The sequence below is a fragment of the Channa argus genome, chromosome 5, assembly GCF_033026475.1.
Source record: "Channa argus isolate prfri chromosome 5, Channa argus male v1.0, whole genome shotgun sequence".
NCBI lineage: Eukaryota > Metazoa > Chordata > Actinopteri > Anabantiformes > Channidae > Channa > Channa argus.
Window position 1 is genome coordinate 326,979 of NC_090201.1, and position 27,434 is coordinate 354,412.

General features: G+C 41.2%; 1 protein-coding gene across 4 annotated transcripts; it reads right to left on the reverse strand.

Moving 5' to 3' along the window:
• slc41a1 (solute carrier family 41 member 1) lies at positions 1-27,434 on the reverse strand. 4 transcript variants are annotated; one of them, XM_067504642.1, is made up of 12 exons: positions 27,042-27,434; positions 24,144-24,252; positions 23,122-23,672; positions 17,571-17,678; positions 12,473-12,544; positions 11,739-11,883; positions 9,868-10,014; positions 8,119-8,266; positions 7,914-7,993; positions 7,356-7,490; positions 7,059-7,207; positions 1-5,054 (listed from the first exon to the last, which is right to left on the reverse strand). In XM_067504642.1, exons 3-12 carry the CDS (start codon positions 23,605-23,607, stop codon positions 4,869-4,871), a joined length of 1,656 nt encoding a protein of 551 aa, XP_067360743.1. In that variant the 5' UTR covers positions 23,608-23,672; positions 24,144-24,252; positions 27,042-27,434; the 3' UTR covers positions 1-4,868. The 4 variants fall into 4 exon arrangements, with proteins under 4 accessions (XP_067360743.1, XP_067360741.1, XP_067360740.1 ...); XM_067504640.1 differs by having other exon boundaries at positions 23,122-23,892; XM_067504639.1 differs by having other exon boundaries at positions 23,752-24,252.

Sequence of the window (27,434 nt, forward strand, 5' to 3'; positions counted from 1 at the left end):
TGAAATAATATAGTCCTTTATTTCCAGCAATTTACAAAGTCCTGCAGAGAGAAAAGCCTTCCTCCAGCCTCACAGAGGGAGGGCCTTTACAAGAAGAACACACAGAGAACGTACCTCAGACCTCAGCCTCATTAAGACTGTACATGTTTCGACATCAGCACAGGTTGACGGTAGAGTCTAATTCAAAGGCTCAATCTTTTGGCAGCCTGAGAGGCAGCGTGGTTCCCTGTGAGTTCGGGGGCTCAAGGGTTTGAAGCACTGAGGCTAATAAGGCAGTGGGCGGGTTGAGAATCTTAAAGGCTGGGCATGTCATACACAGGGTAGAAGCATCTGGAATCATTTTTGTTTTTGTCAGGTTTTCGGTTGCGTTTGTGGATTTTACTGGTGCTTAACTTGAATACAGAACTTTCAGATTTCCTGGAAATACAAACTGATGAGGTTTGGATGGAAGAAGACTTCGTGAGTCCCCCTTTTTGCAGATTCATTGACGCAACCCCCCCCCCCCCCCCTCCCTCCACTGCTGCATTGTTAGAGTCATTATTACATTACACAACATAATCAAATAACTGTAAAATATTTTATTAATCAAAGATAATTATAGAGACACTATTCTGGGGCAAACTTAGCTCCTGATTGGTTACGCAGAGTCGAGCTTGGCTCTGATAGGTTAAGGCCATTTCATGACTAATAAGTATGTTTTCCCTGTGTGAGGCAGGGTGTGTGTCACAAATGTGTGAGTCGTGTGAAGACTGGTATTAAGTATGATGCTGTTGGAGCAAGCACCAAAAAGCTCTAACGGCCTTTTGGGGGAAAAAAAAAAAAACACATAAGAGAAAAATTACAACATGGAGCCAAAATTAAATGTCAAAATAAACAACCTTATATATAGAATAAATATAGTATGTACAATTTGCTTTGTGTGCTTCTAAAAATAAATAGACAAAGCATTACTTGCCCCCTCTGTAGAAGTATTCACAACTTTCCATTGACATAGAGGCAGAACTCTGGCACCTGGTCAGTAAGAGAGTGGAGTATGAACACAGAGAGAGAGACAGATCACATAGGAGGATGCAACTTTTACAACACGTAAAACGCTGTAGAAAGCAGATAAAATAACAGTCCCTCAGGGTGAACACGTGTGGGGTTGAATTCAGAGGACACAGAGAGACACAGACACGTTGTACAGTACAGAGAACCCCTGCAGTGCCCTCTGGTGGTCTATTTTGTAGATTACAGTTCTTTGTGCATTCGACCAGCGTCTTAAGAAGTCGCTTCAGCATCTTTAGACGTGGTTTTAAGGATGAAATTCATGACACAAAACAACAATCATGAAGAGTTGAAATGATTAGACAAAGGAATAGAATATTAAGTTAGACCAAAACAAACAAACAAAAAAAAAAAACAACAAAAGGTAAAATAAAGACATTGTGCACATTCACGCTTTGTGCCCTGCACATGCAAACTGATGGCCCCTTGGAAACAACTGGACAAAGCCAGATAAATCAAGCATCACATGCACGTTTCTGAAGACACTTGGTACAGTCTGTCAAGATGGCTCACAGCCTCCTGTTTCATGCTCCCATGCTCATCAATATGATATTTCATGCACATTCAGCTCGTACAAATATTACTCAAATTATCAAAATTTTTCATTAATTAATTCTTAAATAATATAATATAATCAATTTACTGTTTTAAGGGGGATGCACCAATATTATTGCATAATATCATTTGTATTTATTTAGTATAATTAAAAAAAAATACAAAATAACATTTGTACGAGCTGATTGGGCATTATTATTATTATTATTATTATTATTATTATTATTATGTGAAGACTGGGGCTGAGTTTGCTTTCCCTTTGAAATGTGTATTAAATATTATGTTAATGACAAAAATCTTTGTTTTTACTTTTTGTTATTTTAAATTAAGAGGATGCAAACCAGCTGCTATTTTGCTCTGTCATGATAGTTTTGTCCCAGTAAGAAACATCAGGTCATATGGCAAAACTCAAGCTAGACATACCCACCCCCACCGCTTCCTAACTGGCCATATTTTCCTTCTCTGTCCTCTCTTGTCCCTCAACATTCAGCCTTCTTAAGATTATTTTGCTTTCAGTTAGGTTCTTTAGAGTGGAACTTCATGGAAAAATAATAAAAAAATAAAAATGTATTCTCACTTTATTCCTGCAAGCAAATTGCCTGATGCGATCTATGTTAACGAAGTGTCAACCAGTACCAATGCATAAATACTCCACTTCATGTTTATGAGATTAAGAATCTCAGTAACTACGGAGCTCAAACACTGTATCCATAAAAATCGTCATCAATCTGTCGACTTTGTCTCGCTTCTTATTGTGCCAGGTGAACCTGGGAGAGCACATGCTGGCTAAGGCACACACTTAACACACCTCCACACTCTGTACCCATGTGTGAACACAATACTACCATTAAGTTTACTAAGCTCTGCAGGTCTGTTCCAGTGCATTGCAGCATGCTGAGCTTCTTGTCACTTACAGTAAGCCTGGCTTGGCCACCACCACCACAATGACGACAACAACAACCAGCCTGCTCCAGTCGAGAGGTGGCTGATTGTTTCCGACAGGGGGACTATTCTCACCTGGAACAACCCACAGCAAAATAAGACCTTTCTGACCTCTTGCCATCCACAAAGAAAAAACCCACAGTGAGTTGCAACAAACAGTGAGGTGCGTGTTTCCTTTCTAACTACCATTTTCAACATACTATTTTCCATTGTTTCGCTGTGTTTCCTCACTTTTTAACAACGAATTCGGACTCTGTGACAAATGTCTGTTTTTAGGACTCAGATTGGCCAGCAGTGTACCCTCTGTGAACTCCAGAGGAGGTTTGAGGCATAAAAGACAGACTACTGTGTGAATCAACACACAATCCCTATTAAAGGTGCAGTTCAGGATTTTTGAAGCATGTCTTAAGAGATGGTTGTAGTCATGCATCTGACTGAAACTTTCGGTCACGAAATGTCTTCCTGCTTTCAACAGTGTCTGTGATTGTTTCCACCCAGAACACAAGGACATTAGCAGTAACTTGTGGGTCAGGCTGCACAGTCCTCATAACGTGGAATAAATCCGTTTCACCAAAGACTCATATCATACTTCAGTGGTTACATTGGCTACTTGGAATCTGCATCTTTCAAAGTTAAAGGGTTTGTGACATAGATTTCCCTCTTTCGTTCTCCCTGACAGTCGCTTGTCTGTTATAGCGTAACAAAATTGAAGTACTTTGTTTTAGTGTTGTTCCCGTGATTCCTTCTTAAATTGTGACACAAATTATTGGAGAAAACTTGCTTTAAGTCTGTGTTTGAATTTGCTTCGGTGTTTCTTCATTTGTCTTCTTGGATTTGTTTCTGCCCACGTGGATCATGTTTGTTTTCAATCTATGTTGTTCCGAGGAAATTAGACATGGGTAAGAGATCCTGAGAAATAATATTAAACAAAATTCAAAGTTTGCAGACTGTTACATGTAAACTCACTGGCCACTTTATTAGGAACACCTGTACACTCTAATACAATCTAATACAGCAGCTCTGCCACGAATTCTACTTTTACAATGTTATAATTTCTCACTTTTAAAGTTGAAACTGTCAGAAAGGTGATAATTCTACTCTCTGTTTATTATTGAGCTACGTCGTACTGGAGTGCATTATGGGAAGAGGTGGTTCTAATGTTTTGGCCACACTATTTAAAATGAATCATACTTTAGAACCAGCTCTTGTTTTAATGCCCTTCGTTTAGAATCGATGTAACCCAGCGTGACGGCGGACGTTTCATAAGAGTCTCAGTCTTGTTCTCTCTTTTGGACAGAACAATGGCTGTAAATAGCGGCCCTCATTTCTTACAGTGTGGTCACATTCTGGGTAGGAAACATTCAGGGACACTATGGAAAGCAGGAAAAGATTTAGCGATCGACAGAGATATAAATATTACTCAAGAGTCTATTAAGGACAGCTTAAAAATTTTGTGTTATTATTTCACTAAAACTAATCAGGTTATTTTCCACAGCTAACAGAATCAGAGGTAAATCCCTTCTTCTGGTGGCTGGTGTGAGCATTGAGTATTTGATCTTAAATCCAGAATTGAGAAAGAATAAGTGAAAGGACTTTAGCTTGTTAAATTTGTGGTCCAGTCCCCTGTAGTAAAACCCTACAAGCCAGTTTCCTACTGTCACACGGCCAACATTAAACAGAGAGAAAAAAATACCTACTGCTGCTAAATCAGAAGTGACATATTAGACTTTGTTCTGTACTGTCGTTTTAACACACAGTAGCACTTGGTGATTAAGCATCCTGGGCTTGTTTGGATACATTTTTTTTTTTTTTGCCGTTGTCTTAGTTTCAAGTGATAAAAGTTGAAACGGGAGGGCTAACATCCCCATTGAAAATAATGAGGACTGGCCCATAACATAGAACAGATGCATTATTTAACAACAATAAGAATCATTGTCAATAATAATAAAAGTAGTAGGACTCAGTTATAAAGTAAAAGAAAGAGTAGTGGAGTCTGTGGCGCTGGATCCATCAGGCGGAGCTTTGCTGCGAGGTTGAGGTGGAGACACGAGGGTTTTCATTGTTTCTAAGGTGTAACACAGATACTGTGTGGATTCTAGTCTGCTGCTGTCAGTGTCCTGACAACCCTGAAGCTGAAATGCTAATGAAGTGCACTATACCATCAAACAGAACCCTATCGGAAAATTAGCCCTTTTATTGCAGCTGCAGTCCGGTTTCAGCTAATGTTCAAGCATACACGTGGTGTTCGTCACTCTCCGCGTGTGCATCTCTACAGTATATGAAGTGATTTTTTTTTTTTCCTCAGTTGTTGAATGTGCGTGTGTTCAGTTGCCCACGTTAGTGTCTCTGTCCCCTATAAACCATCGCATGTGGAAGCAAAGGGCAAGGAAGCCGGTCCCGAGCAGGTCACCCAGAGCAGTCAGGTAGGGGATGGAGAAGTTGTCGGGATCCATTCCTCGGCCCCACATCCAGTGAACCATCCAGTCTGCCAAGTAGAGAAGGATCATCACCTGAACAAAGACAAAGCATAAACAAAGATTGAGGGAAGTTACGATGTTTGATTATTTGCATCTTTTGGAAATAAAGAACACAAAAAGGCTAAAACTAACATGTAATGTTGAGAACAGGGAGTTAACATAGCATGGTGGGAAAATCAGGTGGCATCTACTCATGAGTAGCTTATTCATTAATCCCCCCCCCCCCCCCCCCCACACACACACACACACACACACACACACACACACACACACCATCTCAGATGCTGACTTGTGAGCTATGCTCAATAGCATGGAGGACACAGCATTCATGATGTCCAAAGAATTTGTCATTTTGACTTGTCAGACCACAGGACAGTTTTCTACTTCACCTCAGTCTATTTTAAATGAGCTCAGGCTCAGAAAAGGCAGCAGTGCTTCTGGATCTTGTTTATATATGTTTTTTTTTTTTTGCATGCTAGAGTTTGAACTGAATCCAGAATCTTGTCTGTTTTTAAATGCAGTCGGAAGATGGGGTTAGGGGTTAGACCACGTCCCATACAGGCATTTCTCCAGACTCTCAATATGCTGAGAAGTAGATGATAAAATCCCCAATCATGATTAATACCCAATCATGGTTGTGACCTGTTGGCAGTTAATGTCATTATTTGTTCCATGTTCCATGGCTGATTGTGTTTTTTTCCCACTAAAAAAATGTTTCCAATCTTATGCTGCTGTCCTCACACCTTTTTTCAAATATGTTGCTGGCATCAAATTCATAACCATATTAAAAAATCACTTTGTAGTATTTACAATGAAACATAAGGTTCATGTGGTCGTTGGTCCTTTCCCCATTTCTCAAGATCCATCCCACATTCCATGTGTGCAGAGTTTTCTCACGTCTCACTACCGGGTCGACTCTGTGCTTCAGATCCAGACCACTGCATCTTCCCAGACAATGCCCCACCACTGTTTCTTAGCCACATGCCAAGTCAGTCATCATCACAGCAGCACAGGATCTATCTCTACCACCAAGACCACACCCCACTCTTCCCCACAACCACCTGCATCACCTCCAGACTCAGCACCGCCTAGCGAGTCGGAGGGCCCACTGCATCTCCATCCTGATTTCGCCAACTATTTTCTCTTTTAATTAAACTTCTAAAATACTCAAACCTGAAAACCTGAGTCTGGTGTGTTATTGGGTCCAACCTTAAAACCTAAATCTTACAAGGGTGTTTATGATCTGGATTCAATGTATGAAAATTATTTGTTAGTAAAAACTGTAATTATTGTATTACTAATGGTTAACGATACTGTATTTTCGGGTCATCTGTGTCCTAATGTTTCAGACATTAGTGTGGAGCATGAAAAGATTAATTAATCAACTATTTATAGGAATGTGCCATTTAAAGGTGAGTCTTAATGTACAAGGAATATAGAGTATGTGTGGATATAAGGAATATATAAGGAAGTTCACTCACAAAGAGTATTCACAAACTTTGGACTTTTACAAGCGAGGAGGATAACTGCACTAGAAAAATATGGACATATGTTCAAGAGAACATCAGATAAGGCGCTTATGAGCTGGCTTTGGAAAAATATATTATTACTATTTGGAAAAATATACTTGCAAGGTGCTGTATCACATATCACAAAAACTAGAGCTCAAACACAGTCAGTGGTGGATGAATATGAAGATTACTATGCAAAAAAAAAAGTACTTACAAAATAGTAGTTCCATCAATAATTTTGCATGTATTGTGCGTGAGTTGCACATGCTTATGCAAAGATTTGTTGTAAAACATAGTTATTAATCTCTAAATTTGCAAATATGTTCAGATCAGTCTGAGTACATTCACCTCTAATGCCTAATTTTTATTACAGTTCTTCATCATTATCCATCTATGGGTTTGGCAATGCACAGACACTCTGCACATCTAAGTTGATCTTCTAATTGAGTTTTCAATGAATGCTCCTCTGTATTAGAGCTAGTGAGTGAGCTAGCGTGGGAGAGGGGCTGTGTGTGTTTTTGTGTACCTGGAGTAGTGCAGCAGACAGGTAGAAGGTGATGAATATAGGTGTCAGAGTGGTGTGTCCACCCCTCAGGGAGTTGATGGTGTAGAGGAAGACGAGGTGACCCGGGGCGACCAGGAGGAAGAGCACGCGGGCTGAACGAGAATTCACAGCTGGAACGAGGAGTTAGAAGCAAAGATTGAACCAGCCAATTATTTTTTTTATAGAAAGTGTCAGTTGGGATATGGAAAAAAAAACTGTTTTAGGAGAAAAAAATAGTAGAAAAATAACGGAACATTCCACGGCCGCCTGCTGACTTACTGGAGCCGAAGAACGAGGTGCAGGGCGTGGGGCACTTCCTGGGGGCGGGGTTGGGATCCCCCATGGGCAGACCGTTCATGTGCAGATAGGTGGAGATTCGGCTGGCCTGCACTGCGACCAGGTTACCACCCACACCTGACACACACACACACACAAACGAGGTAAAGCCACAAGAGAATAACATGTTCAGCTTTGGTGTGATGACCCTAGGATGAAAACACGAGTTCCACTTGTGTTTGTTTCCCCATTTTTGGAACTTAATGTGGCAATACGGAGGCTTCTCACTTGTCACTTTTAAAAGATAATCTCTTCACTTCGCTCTGGCACCTGGTTGTGCACAAGTATTGAAACAGATGGATGTTGGGAAAAAATGGATGGATGAACCTTCATCCTTCCTTATTTGTTGTTTCACAAACCGGAACATTGGAAATTGTTATTCATGCCACTTGCTCGCCTTTGTGTATAACTTATTACCTGCCTCTGCGATCAGAAACTCACCAAAAAAAGATAAGTCACATCTAAATATGAAAGTGTCTTGTGAGTTTAAAGCTTCCTCACCATTGATGACCGGGGTGAACACAGCCATGCCAGCAAAGTTTGGGTTGGTGACAGTCTTGTCAAGGATCAGCCCACCAACACTAAAAGAACAGAAAAGTGTGACATGATGATTTTCACTGACATAGAAAACACTGACAGATCCATTACACACATCTGGCCGAACCTGACAAAGACATGTAAAGATAAAGATTCCTGCATTCTTTACCTGCTGATGGCCATGGCAATAATGACCGGCTCCCAGCCAGAGTAGAGGACTTCTCTGGTGGATGGGATCTTCCTGGCTATCAGCACCCACAGTGGGCACATGGCCACAAACACCGAACACACCAACGGGTTGGCATAGTCATTGAATTCTGTGTGGGAAGAAGAGTAAGTGGGTAACTTTTCCTTCTAGTCCTGTCTGGCTACATCATGCACACCATAAGTCAACTTTGAAGATTCAGTGTGGTGCGTTCCATTTTTGGAGCTGGGAATGATTATAGTAACACGTCCACATGTAGATGTTGGACGGTACTATGTGACTGTTTCAACGGAACACAAAAAATAAAAATTGTTTGTTATTACGACTTCCACACTGTTGGTGCACAGTGCAGCCATCTTGGATTTTAAGGTTGAAGTTGGTGAGATTTGTCTAGCGCTCAAACGATCCAACAGCCCAGTTGTGTCCTTGAAGCAGCCTCAAACTACTGCAGGTTGGCAGTTAGTTCTTTCTGTTTTCTTAACCCTGAATGTTTTTCCATTTTCAAACTTGTAGTCAACACCTGACATCCGCTCATGTGGCATCTGATTAGACTTTACAGTAGACAGGTCTCTTTACAGCCCGGAAACATTTATACAGTTTGGTCAAATAATGAAGCAGCAGTGCTTCCCGACATCTACAGTGTATCAGACTTTTTGGTGGATTTTCCCTTTAAATTTGAATGGGATTTTTTTTTCTAATCATTAAAATCTGCCAAGTAGAATTGACAGCAACAAAATAAAACCAATGTCCTACTTTTTCTTTACCTAAAAAGTACATTTGATGTAGTCACCTGACTATTTAATACATTATCAACACAACATTTAATTAAAACATTAAAGACACAAATGTGTCACATGCAATTAAAACCACACAGTAAAAACAATTCAAACTTGACTGTAATAATATAATACAAAGTGTTTTTGACTGACAGTATATATCTGTCCTAACCACTAGGAGGCTCTGTTACCACTACACTGACCTATAGGAAACCACAAGCCATCAGTTGCACAACACTGAAGGAAACAGACAACTCACACACTCAAGACCCAGACACCAGCTGTGTTTTTGTATGTTTGAGCCAAAATAACCCAAATAAGCTCAATATAGTATCTGACTGTGGCATTTAAAGTGACTGAGACTGTGTTTGAGCAAGTGTGTATGCGCGTCACTGTCTTAACAATGTGTTTCTGTGGTGTGGAACCGATGGAAATACGGACAGCTTGTGAAAGCCCGGAGGCCCGGTGGTGTACATTTTATCAGAGAGCTAAGCAATATAGCCAAACAGCTGCAGAGCTTCTCATCCTAAGCACAGCGAGGTTAGGTGGGGGGGTGGCTTTCATCAGTGTTTACCACGCGCAGCTAGACATGGAGTAACACACATTTCTACACATGTTGCTCCCTTTTATGATAACATCTTCAAAGGAAGTGGAGGCTTTTGAAGTTGCATCACAAATACAGCAACTGTGATGATATCTCTGAAATAACGGTTCAGTGGAAATCAGGACTAAGTCATTATAGGTTTGCTTGAGGATGTAACACATTTTTTCTTCCTGACAACATATAAGTTCACGACGCTGCATGAAGGCCACTATTTCTGCACAGATTCGTTTGAATGAATGGAATTGATGCTGTCACATATAAAACGAATGTCTGAAACTTGCGTGAACAGCACTGAATGAACACAGCCTGAGCCAATGTGTGCGTCAGTGTTACCTAGTTCCTTGTACAGGCCCGTGGAGATGCCTGCCAGCAGGGACAGGGTGATCAGGTCCCCCAGGCTAGCAGCAATAGGTGTGGCTACGTTGTCTGGATTGATGCCAACTTTTCTGGACGCCACAATCACGCCGATCATGATGATCCCTGTGGAATATTCAGGTCACAGGGGTCAGAGCACAAAGACATGTGAGGGCGCTCGCTGACACACACAAACACTACAAGTCATGTGACTTTATCGTGCGATGTTCTACAGCCCTGTATCATCCGGGTCTTACTGACAGGTCACTTCAAACTAAAGCGAGGAGCAAAACAAGCTACTAAAACTGTTGTCTTTGAGGGCGTAACCACAGTTAAGACTGGCTTGGTATTCATTTGTTTTCCACCAGGAAAGATGCAGCTGGCAAAAACAAAACCTTAAGGTTGGGTTAAAAACATCAAGTGAGATTTTTAATGAATAACAGATGTTATGTTCCCACGCATTTGAAAATTGTGGTATATTGTAAACATGTTTTCCATGGCTCTAACAATTTGAAGTAGGTGGCACTGGCTGACATCTGCGCTCTTAGCAGCCCATTACATCCTACAAAAACCCTAATTTACATCTGTACGCTTGACTTGTTGACGTTCGCACCCATGCTGAATAAAGTAAAACCCTCAGAACAGCGTGAGTATCAGCTCTGCCTGCGTTCTCCCAGTCACCATCGTGCATGTAGGCTACTGTACAATAACCACTGGACTTTCTGTTTGATAGCAGAGAGCAAAAAGAGGACAGAGGATCAGGGAGTTTAAGCTAAAAGTAGTCCTACAATAAATCCTCACTTCATGAAAGTGATACTATTCAGTTTCTTTATGATCATTTTGGAAGATTTTGCTTAACTAAATGTAATATATAAAAATATTTAATAATAATTATATAGATAACTGAAAGTCCTGTTAGTATAATGTAACACAGCTGAACAGCATCAAGCACTGCAGCCTCCAAAATCATCATACAGTTATATCAGTTTTAGCAAAAGCTGAATATTTTAATCTAACCCAAGCTATAAAATACAAATAAATTCTAACATGATTCTGAACTGATTTAGTATGTTCAACTCTAATAGCATGTTTAATAGTATCGAAAATAAAAATTACAGAAAAAAAAATCTTCATTTAAATTGAACACATTTATCTCTTATTTATTATTATCAAAATGTGTTTTATGTGAAACATAAAGAGAGATTTTTCTCTTTCATACATCACTGAAGCCTTGATTTTTACTTAAAGCTCTACAATTAAGCTCAAGTTTGTGAATTTAAGTTAAACATGTCGATAACTTCGGGAATGATGGTACACGCAGACTTATGTTCGCGTCCCGAGTAAATTGTTTGTTTTTCATCCAGTGCCATTATCAGATGGAAATCTTAACTATCACGTTTGGGTTTAAAGTAGAACGTGGCCGCAGAGGCAGACGGAGGCAGCGACAGTTATTTAAGTTTGCGCAGTTTATTTAAGAAAGACTTTGCAGTTGACACACAAACAGTCTCATGTTTATGCCTCTGAACTTGCTTTTAGTAAGAGGTCTCATATTTCACACCCGTCAACAGATAGAGTGAAGGGGAAAAGTACCACAGGAAAAGGGCAGAGCTCTTAAAAGCTGCTTGTGGAAACTTTAATGATCAGTTGGTAAAAAGTGTGAATACCCACTGAAAACATACATTTTAACATTATCACTAGGAGCATGTTAGTACGTTGATGTAATTACTGTTAAGTATGGTTATATAAAGTTATGGTTAATAAGACACATATCACACCTTCATGTCTCTAACTCTCTAATAATTCACTGTATACACTGTCAATATTTCTCACTTCCTGTATGGTGGCCATACCTAGCAGCAGAGAGGCGATGAAGGCAGTGGCCACACTGGAGGCACACAGCAGCACCGCGTGGCCCAGCCTGAAGTGTCCCTCAGGGATCCAGCCGAAGATCACGGCAGCAATGGAGGCCAGGAACCCCACCACTGTGGCCTGGACCTAAACACACACACACACACACCATGTACACCTGCATCTTTCTGATGGTGCAATCAAATCAGACAATTAAAAGAATCACCTGATGTTTTGTAAGTGTGCATGAAATTCAAAATGCACTTTCATCCACATTGTGTTTCACTTTGTCATCAGCGCTCACCAGCCACCGCACAGCATACAAGTGTTCTCCTTGTGTCCTCTAATGATCACTGTGTGTTTGCACTTGTGACTACACGCATGCAAACCGGATTACTCCCAGCTTACGTGATTGCTCTAATGCCATGTGAATGAGAAACTGGCTTCATCAGGTTAAAGAATTACAAGGAAACTGGGTTAATTTATTTTAAAGAAACTATTTCCTCATGTCAAACACTACGTTTTCCGTGCATGTGCGTGATAAATTATTACTAATTAATTAATGAGTAACTTTGAGGAAACAGATTTACAGCAATCTGACCTTTGAATTGAAACGTACGATTCTTTATCTGATTTCTTAACGTAACCTGATTTGTTAGGTACATGTGGTCAGAGATGCTCCGTCACACTGGAGCTCAAGTCCTCATCCTCCACCCAGTAAATGTGTTTCATTTACCTGGATGAGTGCCAAGTTGCCCATGATCATCTTCCACATGTCCTTGGCAGTGTCCATCTGACCAATATTGGCCTGAAAGAGACATAAGAACACATGAGGTGGACATACTGACACATATCATCTGTGTCTGTATGTGTGTACATGCTGTTGCCTCTTGGTCCCATCAGAACAATAAGATGTCAGTTCTCTAGACAAAGACAGTCTGATCTGAATCCCCCCATCCTGCGGCAGACTCCACTTATCTCATCTCTCTCTTTTACACACACACACACACACTGGTCTCAAGCGTCAAGTGGCTGTGGCTACAGTGGGCTACTGTGTGGCCAGAGCAATGATCCTAATGCTCATCCACTGTGAGAGGATTCAAACAGAGCATCTCCTTTTTCTCACTGTCCCCTAACATTTACATATGCACAGGGGATGGGAAACATCTGGACACACGAAGCCATGTACAAATCTGTGTGTGATAACATCCACTTCCTACTCAGATGTACATGTTAATACATATATTTGCCTTATTTGCAGTTGTAATCACTCGCTCGCGTTTCTCAGCTGAGAGAACATTACTGAGATGTGGGAATACAAGAACATAGCTACAGGGATCCCAGAGTCTAATGGGGGAAAGACTCAGGAGCAATCACATCATGATCCTACAGGCTGTAAACAAGCCAACAGCTTAGCCAGAATATCTGAAACAATTCATTTAAGGGGTAAAACTAAAGGAAGCCCAGCAAAACGTTAACAGGAAAATAACATTGTGTGAGTCAAAGTGGAAACAAAGTCACATTCAAAAAATCTGTGGTTGAACAACACATCAACTATGAGCTATGATAAAAGACACACCATTCAATCTGTAATAAACTTGAATAATAAGAACTTTATTATTAGTCTGACTAGCTACAGACAATGGCACCTCGACCAAATTCAAAAATAACTGGCTGAAATAAACCAAAAAAGTGTTTCTTATTTTTTTGCAGATTCAGACCGATTTTCTAAATAGAAAAAGTAAATGTTTACATCTCGCCAATTATTATACTATTTGGAATGAAAGCCTCTAGTTCTTCACTCCAGATATACACCTACACATTTTTAAAATCGGAATTAAATATATAGAGTTTTAAATTTTGACTAACAACTTTCAACTATGTGCTCTAGTCTGACAACTCTATTAAAAAAAGTCTAGACCTGCTCCTGGTGTTGAATAGCAAATTATTTTTATATAATAAAAATATGTTTGAATGAGTGTTAATAGTTTCTTCTGTAAATGTTTTTCCGTGGCTTTTCTTTCCCTCTCAGATTACTTGTAATCTAACACCATCTCCACTTGATACCAGTTTCTGGCAGCATGTCAAGGACACCCAACAAGTCTCATTGATGTAACGATCATGTGTGTAGAACTGTGCAGCACGTCATCGGCACCTGTGCCTGTCAGATAAACTGCACGGCGTTACAAGCACACAGCTTTAACACCATGTAAAATGTGCTGCTCGCCTATCAGTAAACGTTCAGTACATGTGTGCATAGATGGTTCCCGAACATTTATTCGGAGGACTGAAGGCATCATAGACTCAAACCAGGTGTTCAGAGACTTGCTGTTTTGTGATATGTTATGTTTTGATGCCAAGTCCTCAGTTGTGAGTGAGTGGGTGGTTGGATTAGTGGTGTTTAGATCACCGCAGAGATGAAGCACGGGGAATATTGTGAGTCATGGATGAGATAAGATGCATGAGAGGCTGAAATACCCTGAGATTCAAAGGCATCACAACATGTTTCAGCTAAATGATAATGCCTTTGATTTTAAACTGCTAAGTTATGGAGAAAATCTGTTTTTCACATGGTTGGAACCCAAACATATGTTAATAGAGTATATGGTGAAATGTTTATTACACATAAAGTGGACTGTTGTATTCCCTACAACATGGTCAGTACTCAGTATTTTTGCAGGTCTTAGCCAAATCCTAGTACTCCACTAAATATCCTTATTCAAATACGTACAGTGGAATCAATCGGACAAAGAAAAGAAATCAGCCAACCGGGTCATGTGAAATCACAAATTCTACAGCCAGCCAGTACTGAGGATTACTTTTTTTTTTTTTTTTCAGTAAAAGGCACATTAGGAAATTCTCCTAATGCTTTTAATCTTCTCATAATTAGAGGCGACATAGAAAGAACTGTGATCCCGCTGGGACCAGCCAGCAATGTCTCAGGACAAGCTCCAGACTCTGGCCTACTTTTTGATGATGGATATTAGAATTTTAACTGTGCTGAACTGAAAACTACGCACATTTTCTAAGGCTTTGGACCTAAGGACAACATTAAATAATATTTCTACATGTGAATTAATCTCAAACACATAAAGCTCCACTGATGTATATGTTGTAAGATGTCTATGTTACAATGATGTCTTTAAACATGTGTCAATGGTTTAAGCTGAACTATATGTGATTCAACACACGATGAAGCCACACAGCATCAACCACTTACAAATTATTGTTGAAGAATCAGTGAAACACTGAGGAACTTCCCAAACCCTATATTAATTAACCATCACAACTGCTTCCTGAATTATCATTGAAACATAAAATAAAGTCATATCAAATACTGGCAAAAAAACATTAACACAAGTTATTTCTCATGAAATTTTCTATTTGTAAAACAACCTGAAAGTAATATATACTTTTATTGTAAATATAGTTTACTGACAGACTATGGTATAGCATGGCTGAATCATATAATACAATAATATAAACTGAACATCATTTCCGAAGACGAACAGCACCTGAATGTAGACTGTGTGATCCCTTTTTTCCAAGACTTGTAAAAGGTCAGACTAATTCTAAACATCGTATTAGAATATTATTTATTTTAGTATAAATATGCTGAGGTCTTCATGCTGGGGAGGCGGGGTCACCACTAGCAGGTCAGTGAAAAGAATGTGAGGACGGGAATGGACCAGTGTGCTTAAAAGCGATAATGAGTAAATGTCTTACGTCTTTATAACAGGAGGAGAAGCTTTACTGCTTATTGACTCCTGTAACTGTACAAAGGACTGTGCCATGTTAGCTCAGTGATGGACAAGTGGCACATGTTGGATGAAGCTAGTGTTGAATTGACTAATATGAAAAGAATATGTTGGTGTTTCTCTCTAATTATCTAAAGATTGTTGAGGAAATTGTCACTTTAAACAATTACATTTACCCTTATTCAGCCCTTTTTGAAAATAGGTTTACAATTATTCAGCTGTTTGCAATTAACAAATCAAACAAGAGGGATTTACATAGCTCAGCACAGCTAATGTTACAGGTGGTACCTGTAAAGGAAACACAAATGGGACTTTTAATGACTGCTGGAGTGTCAGAATTATTTAAACCCTTCATGGCAAGCGTCTCTAGCTTTAGCTGTTCTATTCTTCTGCAAACATGATGCATAGCTTCTGGCAGCAATTTTAGTCCATTCCTCATGGGCAGTGGTCTGGAGTTAATTTATATTCGTAGGTTTGGGGCTGCAACTTCCTGCTTGAAATCGCATTAGAGCTGTTCTGCCAGGTTCCAGTCAGGTGACTGTGATGGCCAATCTCGAATCTTTTTCTGTAATTGAGCCTTGGTGGACTTGGAGCTATGCTTCAGATCATTGTTTTCTTGAAAGGTCTAATGATGCCCAAGCTTAGCTTCCTCACAGACACCATGGCATTTTCTCCTAGGATGTCCTGATATTTGACTGAATCCACTTTGCCTTCCACATGCTGCAGGTCTCTAGTTCCAGAGGATGCAAAGCAGCCTCAGAGCATCACTGAGCCACCACCACGCTTCAGTGTAGGCAGGGTCTTTTTTTTTCAGGGTGTGCTTCATTCTTCATCCTTCAGACACTCCACTGATCCATAGGACGGAAAAGTTCCAATTTTGTTGTATTGCTTTACAGACAGCATCCCAAAACTTCTGTGGGTGAGCATATTGGAGCAGACTTTCCCTGAGTTTTCAGGTCAGTAGTACACATCTTGAAATTCTGCCATTGAGACCTACAGTGTGTAGTATTTGCCTTACTGTGCCGAATGAAGCCTCCTCCACCTGCCTCCTCAGAACTCTGGTTGCAGCCCATGATAGCTTCCTTTTTTGCCACATCCAGATACTGGAGCCACTGTTACATTAATTTCAAACTTGCAATTTTATGTCTCTAAAAACATTAAGTGTCTTCACTGTCTTTTCATATTCTTTTCCTGGTTTGTGAAAGGCAATAACCTTTTTGGACAATTTTTCTGACATTTTCTAACGTGCTATCAAATGTGAAACTCAACAAAGCCCTAGTTCAGATATTAAATGTGTTCTACCTCAAGCACAACTGGTGCAACTAACGGAGGAGCCCTTGATTCGCCAATGTTTGCTGAGGGATTCTATTTTGTGTTGAACTTGGACGAAGCATTTGTTAGTTGTGAAGCATAAGTTGTGTTGAACTATTCAAATTGTTCTTGTTTGATTTCTTCATTGCAAACAGCTGAACGTTTGTAAATGTTTCCAGTACTGTGAATTTGCAGTGAGGATTAAAAGATTTGTACTGCAATTGTGAATAAATGTTATTACATTTTTGTTACAAGACAACAAGACTTTGCTCTTTAGGTTTGGCTAAACATACACAGGGATTATTTTAGTCCCTACATGAAGGAAATACATATTCTGTATACATATAAAAAATGTCAAGGATGTTTGTGTTTATATTTTACATTTTAGTTTAGAGTAAACATAGTGGGTGTGTGGTCAGGTTAATAGGCTGGACAGGGTCCGTGAATGTGTGAAAAACCCAATAAAAAACAAAACGACGACACGTAAGGATTTTCACAATCAGTTGAAATCTAGGTCACGTTAGGCAACATGACCGCTGACCCCACCACCAATCAGCTGTAACAATGACACAGATTAGGTATCTTTTGAAGCAGATACACTACAAAGACACAACTATAGATTTTATGATTTATTTTAGAAAGTATGGACCTACAGTCGCTACAACACTTCTTTAGACATTAATAGAATAAAATAAAAAATAAGACCTTAACAGGAGAAAGACAGTCACACAGACACACTGACACATACACACAAATATTTCTTACCGCTGTGGAAAGTCTGGAGGCCAGTGTCATCTCCAGGTTGCCTTTAAGCCCAAGCAGCGCTGGAACCAGGATGAACACCTCCGACACCTCCGTAAACACTGTCCAGTGCTGCAACAACAACCATGTAATATTAGAAACACAACATCCACGTTACAAACACACTATCATAGTTCAAGTGGACATGTGACATTCACATATACACAGTACACTGTAACACGCAAACTGCAAGTTGGATTTATTCTAAGGTGAGAAAAGAATGGGTCTAAACCTCTCTGACCTTGTTTTTAAATACTGATTGAGTTGAGTCAGTCTTGTCATATATCATATCAACACTGCCCTTAACGAGAACAAGGTCACGGGGACGTTATGCTGAAATGATTTATGGTTGTCCTCTTTTGGCTTCCAGTCCTCCCTGTCCCTTGTGGCGTCCTTTTTTCACCTATACCAATAAATCTTTATCTACTTCTGCACCCACACAGGGAGACCGTGTGACCTTATATCTCGCTGTAATCGCCATAGTATGTATATTGCAGCAGTTATGATAATCATACTTGTGTCAGTGCATATGGGATGAACAACTTGCTTTGATTGTTACAAAAACATTAAGTGGTAATAGCAACCACTATTCAATTGTCCACATCATTATCAACTGGACCCTCCTAGAAACCTGATATTGGCTAATATCAACTAAATTTTTCGTTGAAAGAGTGAATGGTACCATGACGACGGAGCCATGTTTGAAAAACAGTGAATACAGTGCAGCAGGACATATCCTGGCCTTACTGCTCAGGCTCTGAACCATTACCATGAAAAAGCTGAAATGAACTCGAGGACTTGAGACGAAACAAAGTCAACCAGGAGCTAGGCCAGCTAAATCTAAAGAGCAGCTTGGGCAGGTGGCGTGATGCTTATGAGAATCACAAATCATGTTCAGCACGCGCAAGAAAACATGTCTACTCAGCCAAGCATCCAGAGCCTAGCTGATGGCATTTAATGAAATTCAAGACCTGACCCTTGATAACCTCCTTCCTGGATGTTGGCCAGTCCCTGAGAAATGGGTTTTTGTGAGCCCCGGAGCTTGCTACTGTGATAAAGTGCCTCTTCTCTGTTGTGCCTTCATTAGCGTTTGTGCAGTGATAGCAGGTTTGTGCCCTAGTGTGGCCACAAACGAAGCTACTGCTGAGGCTGAGGCCATCAATCTATCTGCTGTAAAAGTGCTTATCTTTGGAGCCAGTCCCACAGGCCTCTAGCACTTACAGTCGAGCCTGCCCAGAGCTGAATCAATATTCACCAAGGCTAACCCAGAAAAGAAAGGGAGAAGGAAGGGAGTAAATAGACAAGGGGAGGAAAATAATAGGAGTAGCTGATGCTGAAGCTACAAGCAAACACTCATTGGCTGCATTCTCGCACCAGTTTGCATTCCTTATTCACTGCATGGCTTCCACTGTGTATCCAGATGTACAGGGAAGGTTGATAAGAGACTCGTCTACAGTTCAATGTGTGTTGTATCAGTAGGCGTGGCACTGAAACTCCACTGTAGGTTAAAGTCCTTCTGTCTACCCCCTTGCTGTCATCAGGCCAAGCACAGCTCCCTTCTAACTGCCAGCCCCTCAGCTTGGCTCGCTGCCTTGTGCCAACCGAGCAGCCTTGTGAGCACCTCTGTGAGCACTCCTCTTCTTTCACAGCCGCATGTTTTCGAGCTTTCTTTCTCTCTCTCCTTCTGTCTCACTCCCCCCATCTCCATCTTTTCCTCCCCTGTGGTGATATATGTTGTTGTCTCCATGGAACTCTGGCTCTGAGCCAAACAAGCCCTCCCTCCTCATGGCCACCTCCTCGGTTCTAGGAACTCTACTGCACAACCCTAGTACCTCTGTGTACAGACCTAAAGGAGTTCTGGTATGCAAGGCCCACAAGGGTCAAGTTGCCCGGTTGAGTAACACGGCCTCTCATTTTCTTTGTGATCACTGTACTTAAAGTACTGAGTGGGAAGCTGAACCTGATGGCATGTAATGTCAACACAATTCCAGCAATGTCACACAGACTACACCGGGTGGCATCTGACTCATGTGTCTCGTGCTACAGCATGGATGGTTTGCACACGAAGCTGGACTACCAGCCTCGTGTGCAAACACATGCCATGCAGAGTAAAATTAGTTGGAGTTGAATCCGAAAATGTACACAGGTGTTTCAACAGCATCTACTGGCCCTGGTGGCTCACAAATCCCACTCCACTAGGTGCCCCCCATCTCCCCCGAAGCAATCCCAGGGTGCGGGGTCCTGAGCCCAGATCAAATGGGAGGGTTGCAGCAGGAAGGGCACCCAGTGTAAAAACTCATGCCAAATCAACAGCTGTGTAACCCACGAAGAGACAAGCCAAAAGTTGAAGATCTTTGGTGTCGCAACAAGATCTAATGGACTTTAAATAGGTACTGCATTCACTAATTTTCGGTTGGGAGAGATCAAACGGAGTAAGACCACAAACACTGGAATTTCCCGGTGCAAATGCATTGCTGCAAGCAGCCCAGTGCACCGTGTATCCAGCTTGTGACCAAGCTTTATGATGGAGGGTTTCTGACCAACTAAGTAGCGTTCTAGGATAATGTCCGGTGTTCATAGCTGTGAGCTGCGCATGATTGTCACGATACAATAACTTCAGTACAGATGGGTGAAAAAAAAACAAAAAACCCCAAAGGCATTCATAGTACATTTCATTAGACATTAGATTCATCAATGCAGAACCCAGACTATTACTAAAGTATTTTATTTTGGCCTTTTTTGGGACTATGATTTTTTTATCGTTTGGTAGCATTAGTCAGACAGACTCTGGAAGACGCAGGAGCCATGTTTGCATACATTTAAGAGTGAGTTGCTTCAACTTCATCCAGCACAGCCGGGGATAGAAGCCAGCAGTTGGAAAGATGTCTGAGCCCACGCTCTGGTTTCACAGTGGCTGCTGTATGAAAACTAGGCAAGTGGATGTGGTTGGACCAAAATGGTGTCTGGTGGCCAGTGAGGGCTTGGCTAGTGTTAAACCTTTGTGTTGACTAAGATTTCCTGTTTACTGTTGCCTGTATTTTTAGACTGTGTTTTTGAGGCTGAGGCTGTGTCCCACTTTTTAGCTTTATTTTGGTATTTCAGTCTACGGAGACCACAGCAGGGGACAGACGGCTAGACTCTGAGGCAGACCTGCACACCCGGGATTATAACTGTATACTGTAGTAACCTTCTTTTGCATTCTTGGTTTGTAGTTTGGCGGAACTCTAGGTGACAGAAACCCACGCATTGTCTTTGACTCATTGCAAAATCACCCTTTTGTCCTTTGGCACTGACATGTCCACAAAAAACAAGCACTACATGACCATGTGTAATCTTACGTTTCTGGCCCTGGTGGTGAGAGACTGACAGTTTTAGGTCATTCTGCTGCCAAGTCACTGAGTAGAACTATGCAGACGTCTCTCTCATCTATACCAGCCTGGATCGACCATTCTGCGCCAATGTTTAGTGGGAATGAGGCCACGAGCTCTCAGTCTGTGTGTTGTAGATAATGAAACTGACCAATGTTAAACGAGGTTACAATTTTAGAAGAGGTCGTCCAAGCTGCAACTTCTAAGCCCAGGCCAGGAAGACACATTAAATAAAGCTTTTAGCATGTTACAGTTCTCAAGCTTACTTTTAGCAAAGGAGCTAATGCAGTCTGTCCAAACCAGAGAGGCAGAGACTGAGAGAGAGTTAGACAATTACCTTCTTGCAAGGACAGGGAGGGATTAGCTGAGTTAGCGTTTCACAGTGTCATGGAGGGGGAATTAGGCAGCGAGACAACCTGCTAGACGCTCAGCCAAACTCACTAGAACAGTTGATTCCCATCTCGCTGCAAGCGTTTCTTCACAGTTTGTCCTCAAGGCATAAGTATGGCTGACTAGTAGAGAGACATAGAGTCTGTACAATCTGTACATTCAGTGTCTCACCTCTAAAACAATGGTGCACTGAGTGTTTTGGAAATCGGAGTAACCAAAGCAGCATGGTGTCTAAGTCGAGGCAGCTTGAAAACTTTTTGACCTCAAACCTCTGCATTCCTGGTTTAGTGAGGACACCTAACCACACGGTAATGGAGGCTTTAAAACTGAGCAGGATTTTGTTTTCATGCTGTCTCCAGCTCAGCTGTAGCGTGCTGCCTTTTCAGGTGCTTAAATAACGTACAATTCTTGTGTAGTGTGCCCCCTTCCTCTGTGCTGTGCTGAGTCCCTGGGGTCCACCATGGTGGCATCAGTATGCGTGTACACAATGTGCCTGAACTGGTCTCCTGGCAGCCTGACTCCTAGAGCTTTATCTGCAGTGCAAGCTGACTTTAAAAGAATATATGACCTGCCAGCATTAGTATCCTGCACTTAGATATAATCGGATCAAGAGAGCAACTACTGTGAGTCAACAGGAATATAAAGGAGAATAAATTCTAAGAGTTTCTAAGAGTAAAATGTATTTCTTGGAAACGTATCCAGCAGCTGTTTGGCTACACTCTGCACAGCAACAAATAACTTCTATTTTACTTTCTAATATATCAAAGTATGTCGGATTTCCAATATATGGCTGTGAGATGAGTCACACAGAAGAACTGCAAAGTGCCGGGATGGAAGGCAGTGGAGAAGAATAAGGTTATGTATATACACCCCAGGGTGTGTGACAGCTCATCCATACACCCATCCCTGCAAGAAAGCCCTTAGATAAGCCACCAGCACAGTGACAGAGACATGCCAAGGACATTAGGGCTTGTTAAACCAGTTTATTCAAAAGCTACACAGCCTGGGTTGTTTTTCCAAGGTAACGGGGTTGTACAAAATGTGAGTGGAGTTAAAATTATTAGAAAAATGACTGAATGAGAACGTGTGTATTAGCCAACCAGGGTGTCCTCTATTTTTGCTCATCTTGTGTATCGTAAGGTTAGTTAGGTTAAGCAGCGTACTTATAAGGGTACTGATGATGTCATCAATGACGTCGTATAACTGCCTTTGAAGTTTACCTTTTCAGTTGGATTAATTAGGCCGCAGAAACAATGTGTTTAAAACGTTTGTCACAAGAGATGTGGATCAGCTCAGCTTTGGGAAAGAACAGACACAGCTATAGAAAATATAAGGTATAGCTATTGGGGCTACGAGATACAGCTATAAGAGGTGACCGAAATAACAAGGTCTACAAGGTCGAAGTGAAAGGTTCGCTGTGTAGCTGTGGGGGATCACCACTGTGCTGTAAACGTGTACTGTAAAATTACTCCGTTTTCGGTTAAGTTGAGAAACGTGGAGTTCAATAAATGTTCAGTTTTCGTTATACAACTATCTCTGGAGTGGAATATTATTGGACCACCAGATACGAGTGAAACTGATCTCCATATAATGATGCTTCCCTCTAGTAACGAATCGCAGGACCCAAAATATTTACACCATACTTTTAACAAACCCACGTGGAATCCAGCCTCTCACATTTTCTGTTCTTACAGAACCTAGTACGTTTCATAAATATACTTGTAATGTACAGCATAGAAAATGTTAGGATCACTCACCTGGACAATGTCTAGAACCATTCCAGCTGCCACTGTCCCGAACCCGGCCAGCAGGAAGGGTATCACTACCTGCAGGCCAATGGAGAAGGAAGTCTCCTTTAGGGGTGCTGGTGGTTCGGGGCTCCGATCAGTGCTGGTGTTGTCACTCTCATTGCTCTGGCTTGCGTTCTCTAGAAGAGCGTCCTCCTCCCGCTGACCTTTGGCATTCGGCCGGCAGTCCACTGTCACAACAATCTCCGACCTCTCCTCATCCTCCCCAGTCTCACTGGCTCTCTCTGTGAGAGACGTGACTTCTGTGAGCTCAAACTCACCCCCAGTCCCAGGGCTGACCTCCTCAGGTCCCTTGGTGAGGATCACCGGGTGGACGGAGCAATTGGAGTTGAGGAAGCCCGGGGTCAATGGGCCTCCCTCCTTCTTCGTCTCAATGGCCCCTGAGGACATCTCGATGTCGGGGAGTTTGTCTTGTTCTTTCGACCAAAGTACCATGCGGAAGCCTTTGGAGGACGGCTGGCCCAATGAGAAATGGTCAGAAAAGCTTGGCCTGACACTTTCTGAAAAAAATCAGAATAGGATTCTGGTCTGGTTTCAACCTGATCAGTCCAATTGATTTATCCCATTAAAAGGCCTTACAGGGAGTGATGGTCGCTATTAAAGACCGGGAGAAAACTGCTTCGTCGGAAAAAATCTGCAGCAAGGCACATGCAGCCTGTGTCTGCAGAGCCCGTGTTCCTGTCGGTGCTTTGGGAGCAGGATTAGTATGTTCTCCATTCACTGCAAGGTGCTCAAGGTAGGGCAGGAAAAAAAGAAGACATACTGGTTTAAAACAGAAGGCAAATCAATGATCTCAGGGACTAACCACAGAAATCCCCTCCAGTCACTTGTAACAGTCTTTCGGAGTTCAGTACAAGCTAAAAGTACTATTAAATAAGTCTGAAGTGGCCAGATTGCAGTACAAACTGGTTATGCTGTCAGTCCACTGATCATGTCAGACTGGTGAGTGCACTGGGCTGGAAATGTCTCACCTTACACCACGTGGCTGCTGGGAGGTTTTCAAGAGAGATATTTAAAGGTCTGCCATGTAAGGATTGAATTACCGGCTGCAGAAAAAAGTACCTCTCCAACCAGGGACACCTGGGAAAAAATACACATTCATTGATTATTTATTCTTAAATGAAACCATTTTCCCAAATACTAGTAGTTACCAGAGCAAGGCCCTTCACTGAAAGTATGACACAGCAAAATATAACCAGCTTAGCTGGTTATCTTTAACTTTACCCCTTATATCTTTCTGCACTTACCATATCATAAACTAGAGAAAGCCTTGTCCAAAACACAAATCCACTGTGAAAGCTTTGCCACTGAAAGGAATTTCCAGGTAAAGCTGAAAAAAGCTGAACTGTTTTTACTGAAATAGCTGAAATTACATGTTGTTTCCTTATATGCTGGTTAGGCAAACTTCAAAGCCAGTTAGCCTTAAAAACTCTAAAGGCAACAACTTCAAAGAGAATGATGTGATGTCATTGATGATGTCATACATTTTCAAAGTATAAAATCTTAAAATGTATAGAAGATATGAAACAGTTTGAACAGTGTTTCTAGCTGAAAGTATGCAGAAGTTGTCAGGCATCAAATATGTACTATATATACATATATAATAATACATGTTAGGATATCATTACTGTGAATCGAGCATTCACAGTAGATTATATATATATATATATATATTTTGTTTTTTTTGTTGTTTTTTTTTCTCAGAAAAAAACAATCCGAGATAATTTCAGGTGAGTGCAAAAACACTTCACTGACATGAATTTTGCTGGGGATAGAAGAGATACTGTGAGTTTTAACAATTTCATTCGGCAATACATTTTTCCCTTTGGTTAAAATTATTCTACCAATAACTGAGGTGCTGAGTACATCCGATTTTCACTGTACAGACATTTCCTGTCCGAACTTTCAATATAAACACTCACCCAATTATCATTTCCAGTCAGTTCCAGTATATCAGTCTTATCACTATCAAATTCAAAGTTACTGACATAAAAAGTTAATTTAGGAAAATACATCTATATTGTAGAACTGTGTTTTCAGTCCTTCAGTCCCCAAAACAATTAGACTTAATTTCCAACATCTCCTAAATCTAAAGGCCTCTAAAAAATCATCTTGGATCGTATTTTCACCAAAGAAAAATAAAGTTAGACCTTATCACGTAATTAGAATTAGAGAACCCATAAATATGAGAAAGTTTCCGAACCTGTGATTGAATAATCAGGATTTAAAGATGGTTTTAGTATCGCAGTAGTTAAGAGACAGGTTTCAATACTTTCAAACGTCTAACGTAAAACGGAAATGTCGAGAATTAATTCAGTGGACTTAACTTTCCAAAATGTCAACAAATAGGATAAAAAGCGATGTTCAGATTGTTGCTTATATGGCAGGAATTTGAAAACTGCACTTTAGAACTTGCCTGAGAAATCAGGAAGTTATATGTGTCCAATGGAACAAAGTAAATATGAACCGGCATTTTTAATGTTGCTAAATGTAAACATACAGACTTACGAGGCCAAGTTGAAATCCACAGTGCAACTTTCTGTATCTGTGGAAAAACTATACTTCCCGTTTGTCTGCTCACAGATAAACACTTTTAACATTTAATGTTTAATAAATAAAAGATGTGAAGAAAAGTTGTCATCATAATTTAAAATAACCTCGTTTAATTCTTAATTCCCAGTTTTATTGAGGTGATTTAAAAACTTACTTAATGCGATCCTAAATATTAACTTGCGTGTTTCATTTTCGACATAGTGTTTTAGAAAATGTCATATTAAACTTTACAAGACTTCGCTCGTGTGACCAACCTCTACAGGAAACAGGAAGTGTCGTGTTGCCATGGATACGGCAAATTGATCCTCTCTACAGCATAAAGCGAGGCTCAGTTTACATAATATTTGTTGATATTTCGGGAAGTTAATTCCACCGAATTATCTATTTACAGTTGTGTTTTACTGTATAGCTTTGGAAGAATTGCAGACTGTAACTGAACTACTGTGATACTGAAAACACCAAAAAACCTGATTATTTTAAAGCAGGTTCTGAAACGTTCTCTAACTTATGGGATCGCTAATTCATAATTAGCAGATCCGGATCTCGATATTACGAGAAACACATCTCGTAAATACAAGATCCGTTTCTCGTAAATACGAGATAAGGTCTCTGTGTTTTTTTGTTTTTTGTTTTTTTTTTCTTTGGTGAATGCAATGCGCCGCCGTCAAAACAGATGCAATATCACATGTGAGCGCACTTTGGCCAAGGTTTCCTAGTATCTCTTGAACCCGACAACACAACGGACACCGAGCATATGAAGCAATTTGTGGCTTCCAAAAGCCATGTACTCGGAAGACCAATCGACTTGCTTCCCGTCTGTTTTTCGCCCGCTTTACTCATTTTCCTGCGCCTGCATGTTGCGACATCCGCACACAGACTCTGGCTTCCCCACGCTGAAACAATCCTCTGTTTAGTAGTCAGGACCAACACCACCCGAACCCAACATGGCAAAGGCGTAAATTAGTGCTCCCCTGGTCAGGGCTGAATAGACGAGCCCTCCTATTCTATTCTGCTGCTCATTTAAACGGGGCGAGAGGCTTTCTGTTCCAACACCGGACTGGAGCCCATGTCACTGCCACGATCACCGCAAGTATTAAACTCCTGAGAACGGCCGCACCATGGCTGTCCGTTATGAGTCCTCTTAGGGGGGAAAGATGCGGCTTTTCCTGTGGCATTCACGAAGTGACACGTTCCATCAGATGTTAATATAAAGTGACTCTCCCCAGCCTGGCGCTTATCTTCTTACTCTCTATGAAATGACATTAGAAATGTCCAACAGGTTGCAAAGAAAAAGACAGCTCCTCAGTGGTAGTTACCTTTCAGTGTCCAGCGAGACGAGGAGGACAAACCGATCAGTGAGGGCAGAAGACTCCGTGTGGCTAGTTGTATAAATATATCCTCAACCTCTTGGTAACGCGCTCAAGCTGAGGCGTGGACGCCGGTGCGCACGCCTTATGTGCGGTACCGGCTCTGGACAGCTGCGTTTTAATGGTTAATGGGGGTTAATGGTTAAACTCTCCCTCCCGCGCGCTTAAACGCTGTATCCCAGTATCTGCCGAGTCCCGTCGCATTTCATCCGTCCGGTGGATCCCGCTGCCGGCTGTTGGATGCGCATCTATAATACCCCCGTCCGGTGCAGGGGGCCAGGAAGCCACAAGGCGGGCCCTCCTTCCACACTCTGAGCTGACGATGCAGCCCCTCATCACCCC

Bases quoted from the DNA above. Each gene is read 5' to 3' on its own strand.
- slc41a1 (XM_067504641.1), bottom strand. From the start codon at position 23,607: ATGGTACTTTGGTCGAAAGAACAAGACAAACTCCCCGACATCGAGATG. The intron at 17,679-23,121 runs GTGAGTGATCCT...TTGTTGTTGCAG, and splicing joins TGGTTCTAGACATTGTCCAG to CACTGGACAGTGTTTACGGA. The intron at 7,994-8,118 runs GTAAAGAATGCA...CTGTTCTTTTAG, and splicing joins ATTGCCATGGCCATCAGCAG to TGTTGGTGGGCTGATCCTTG.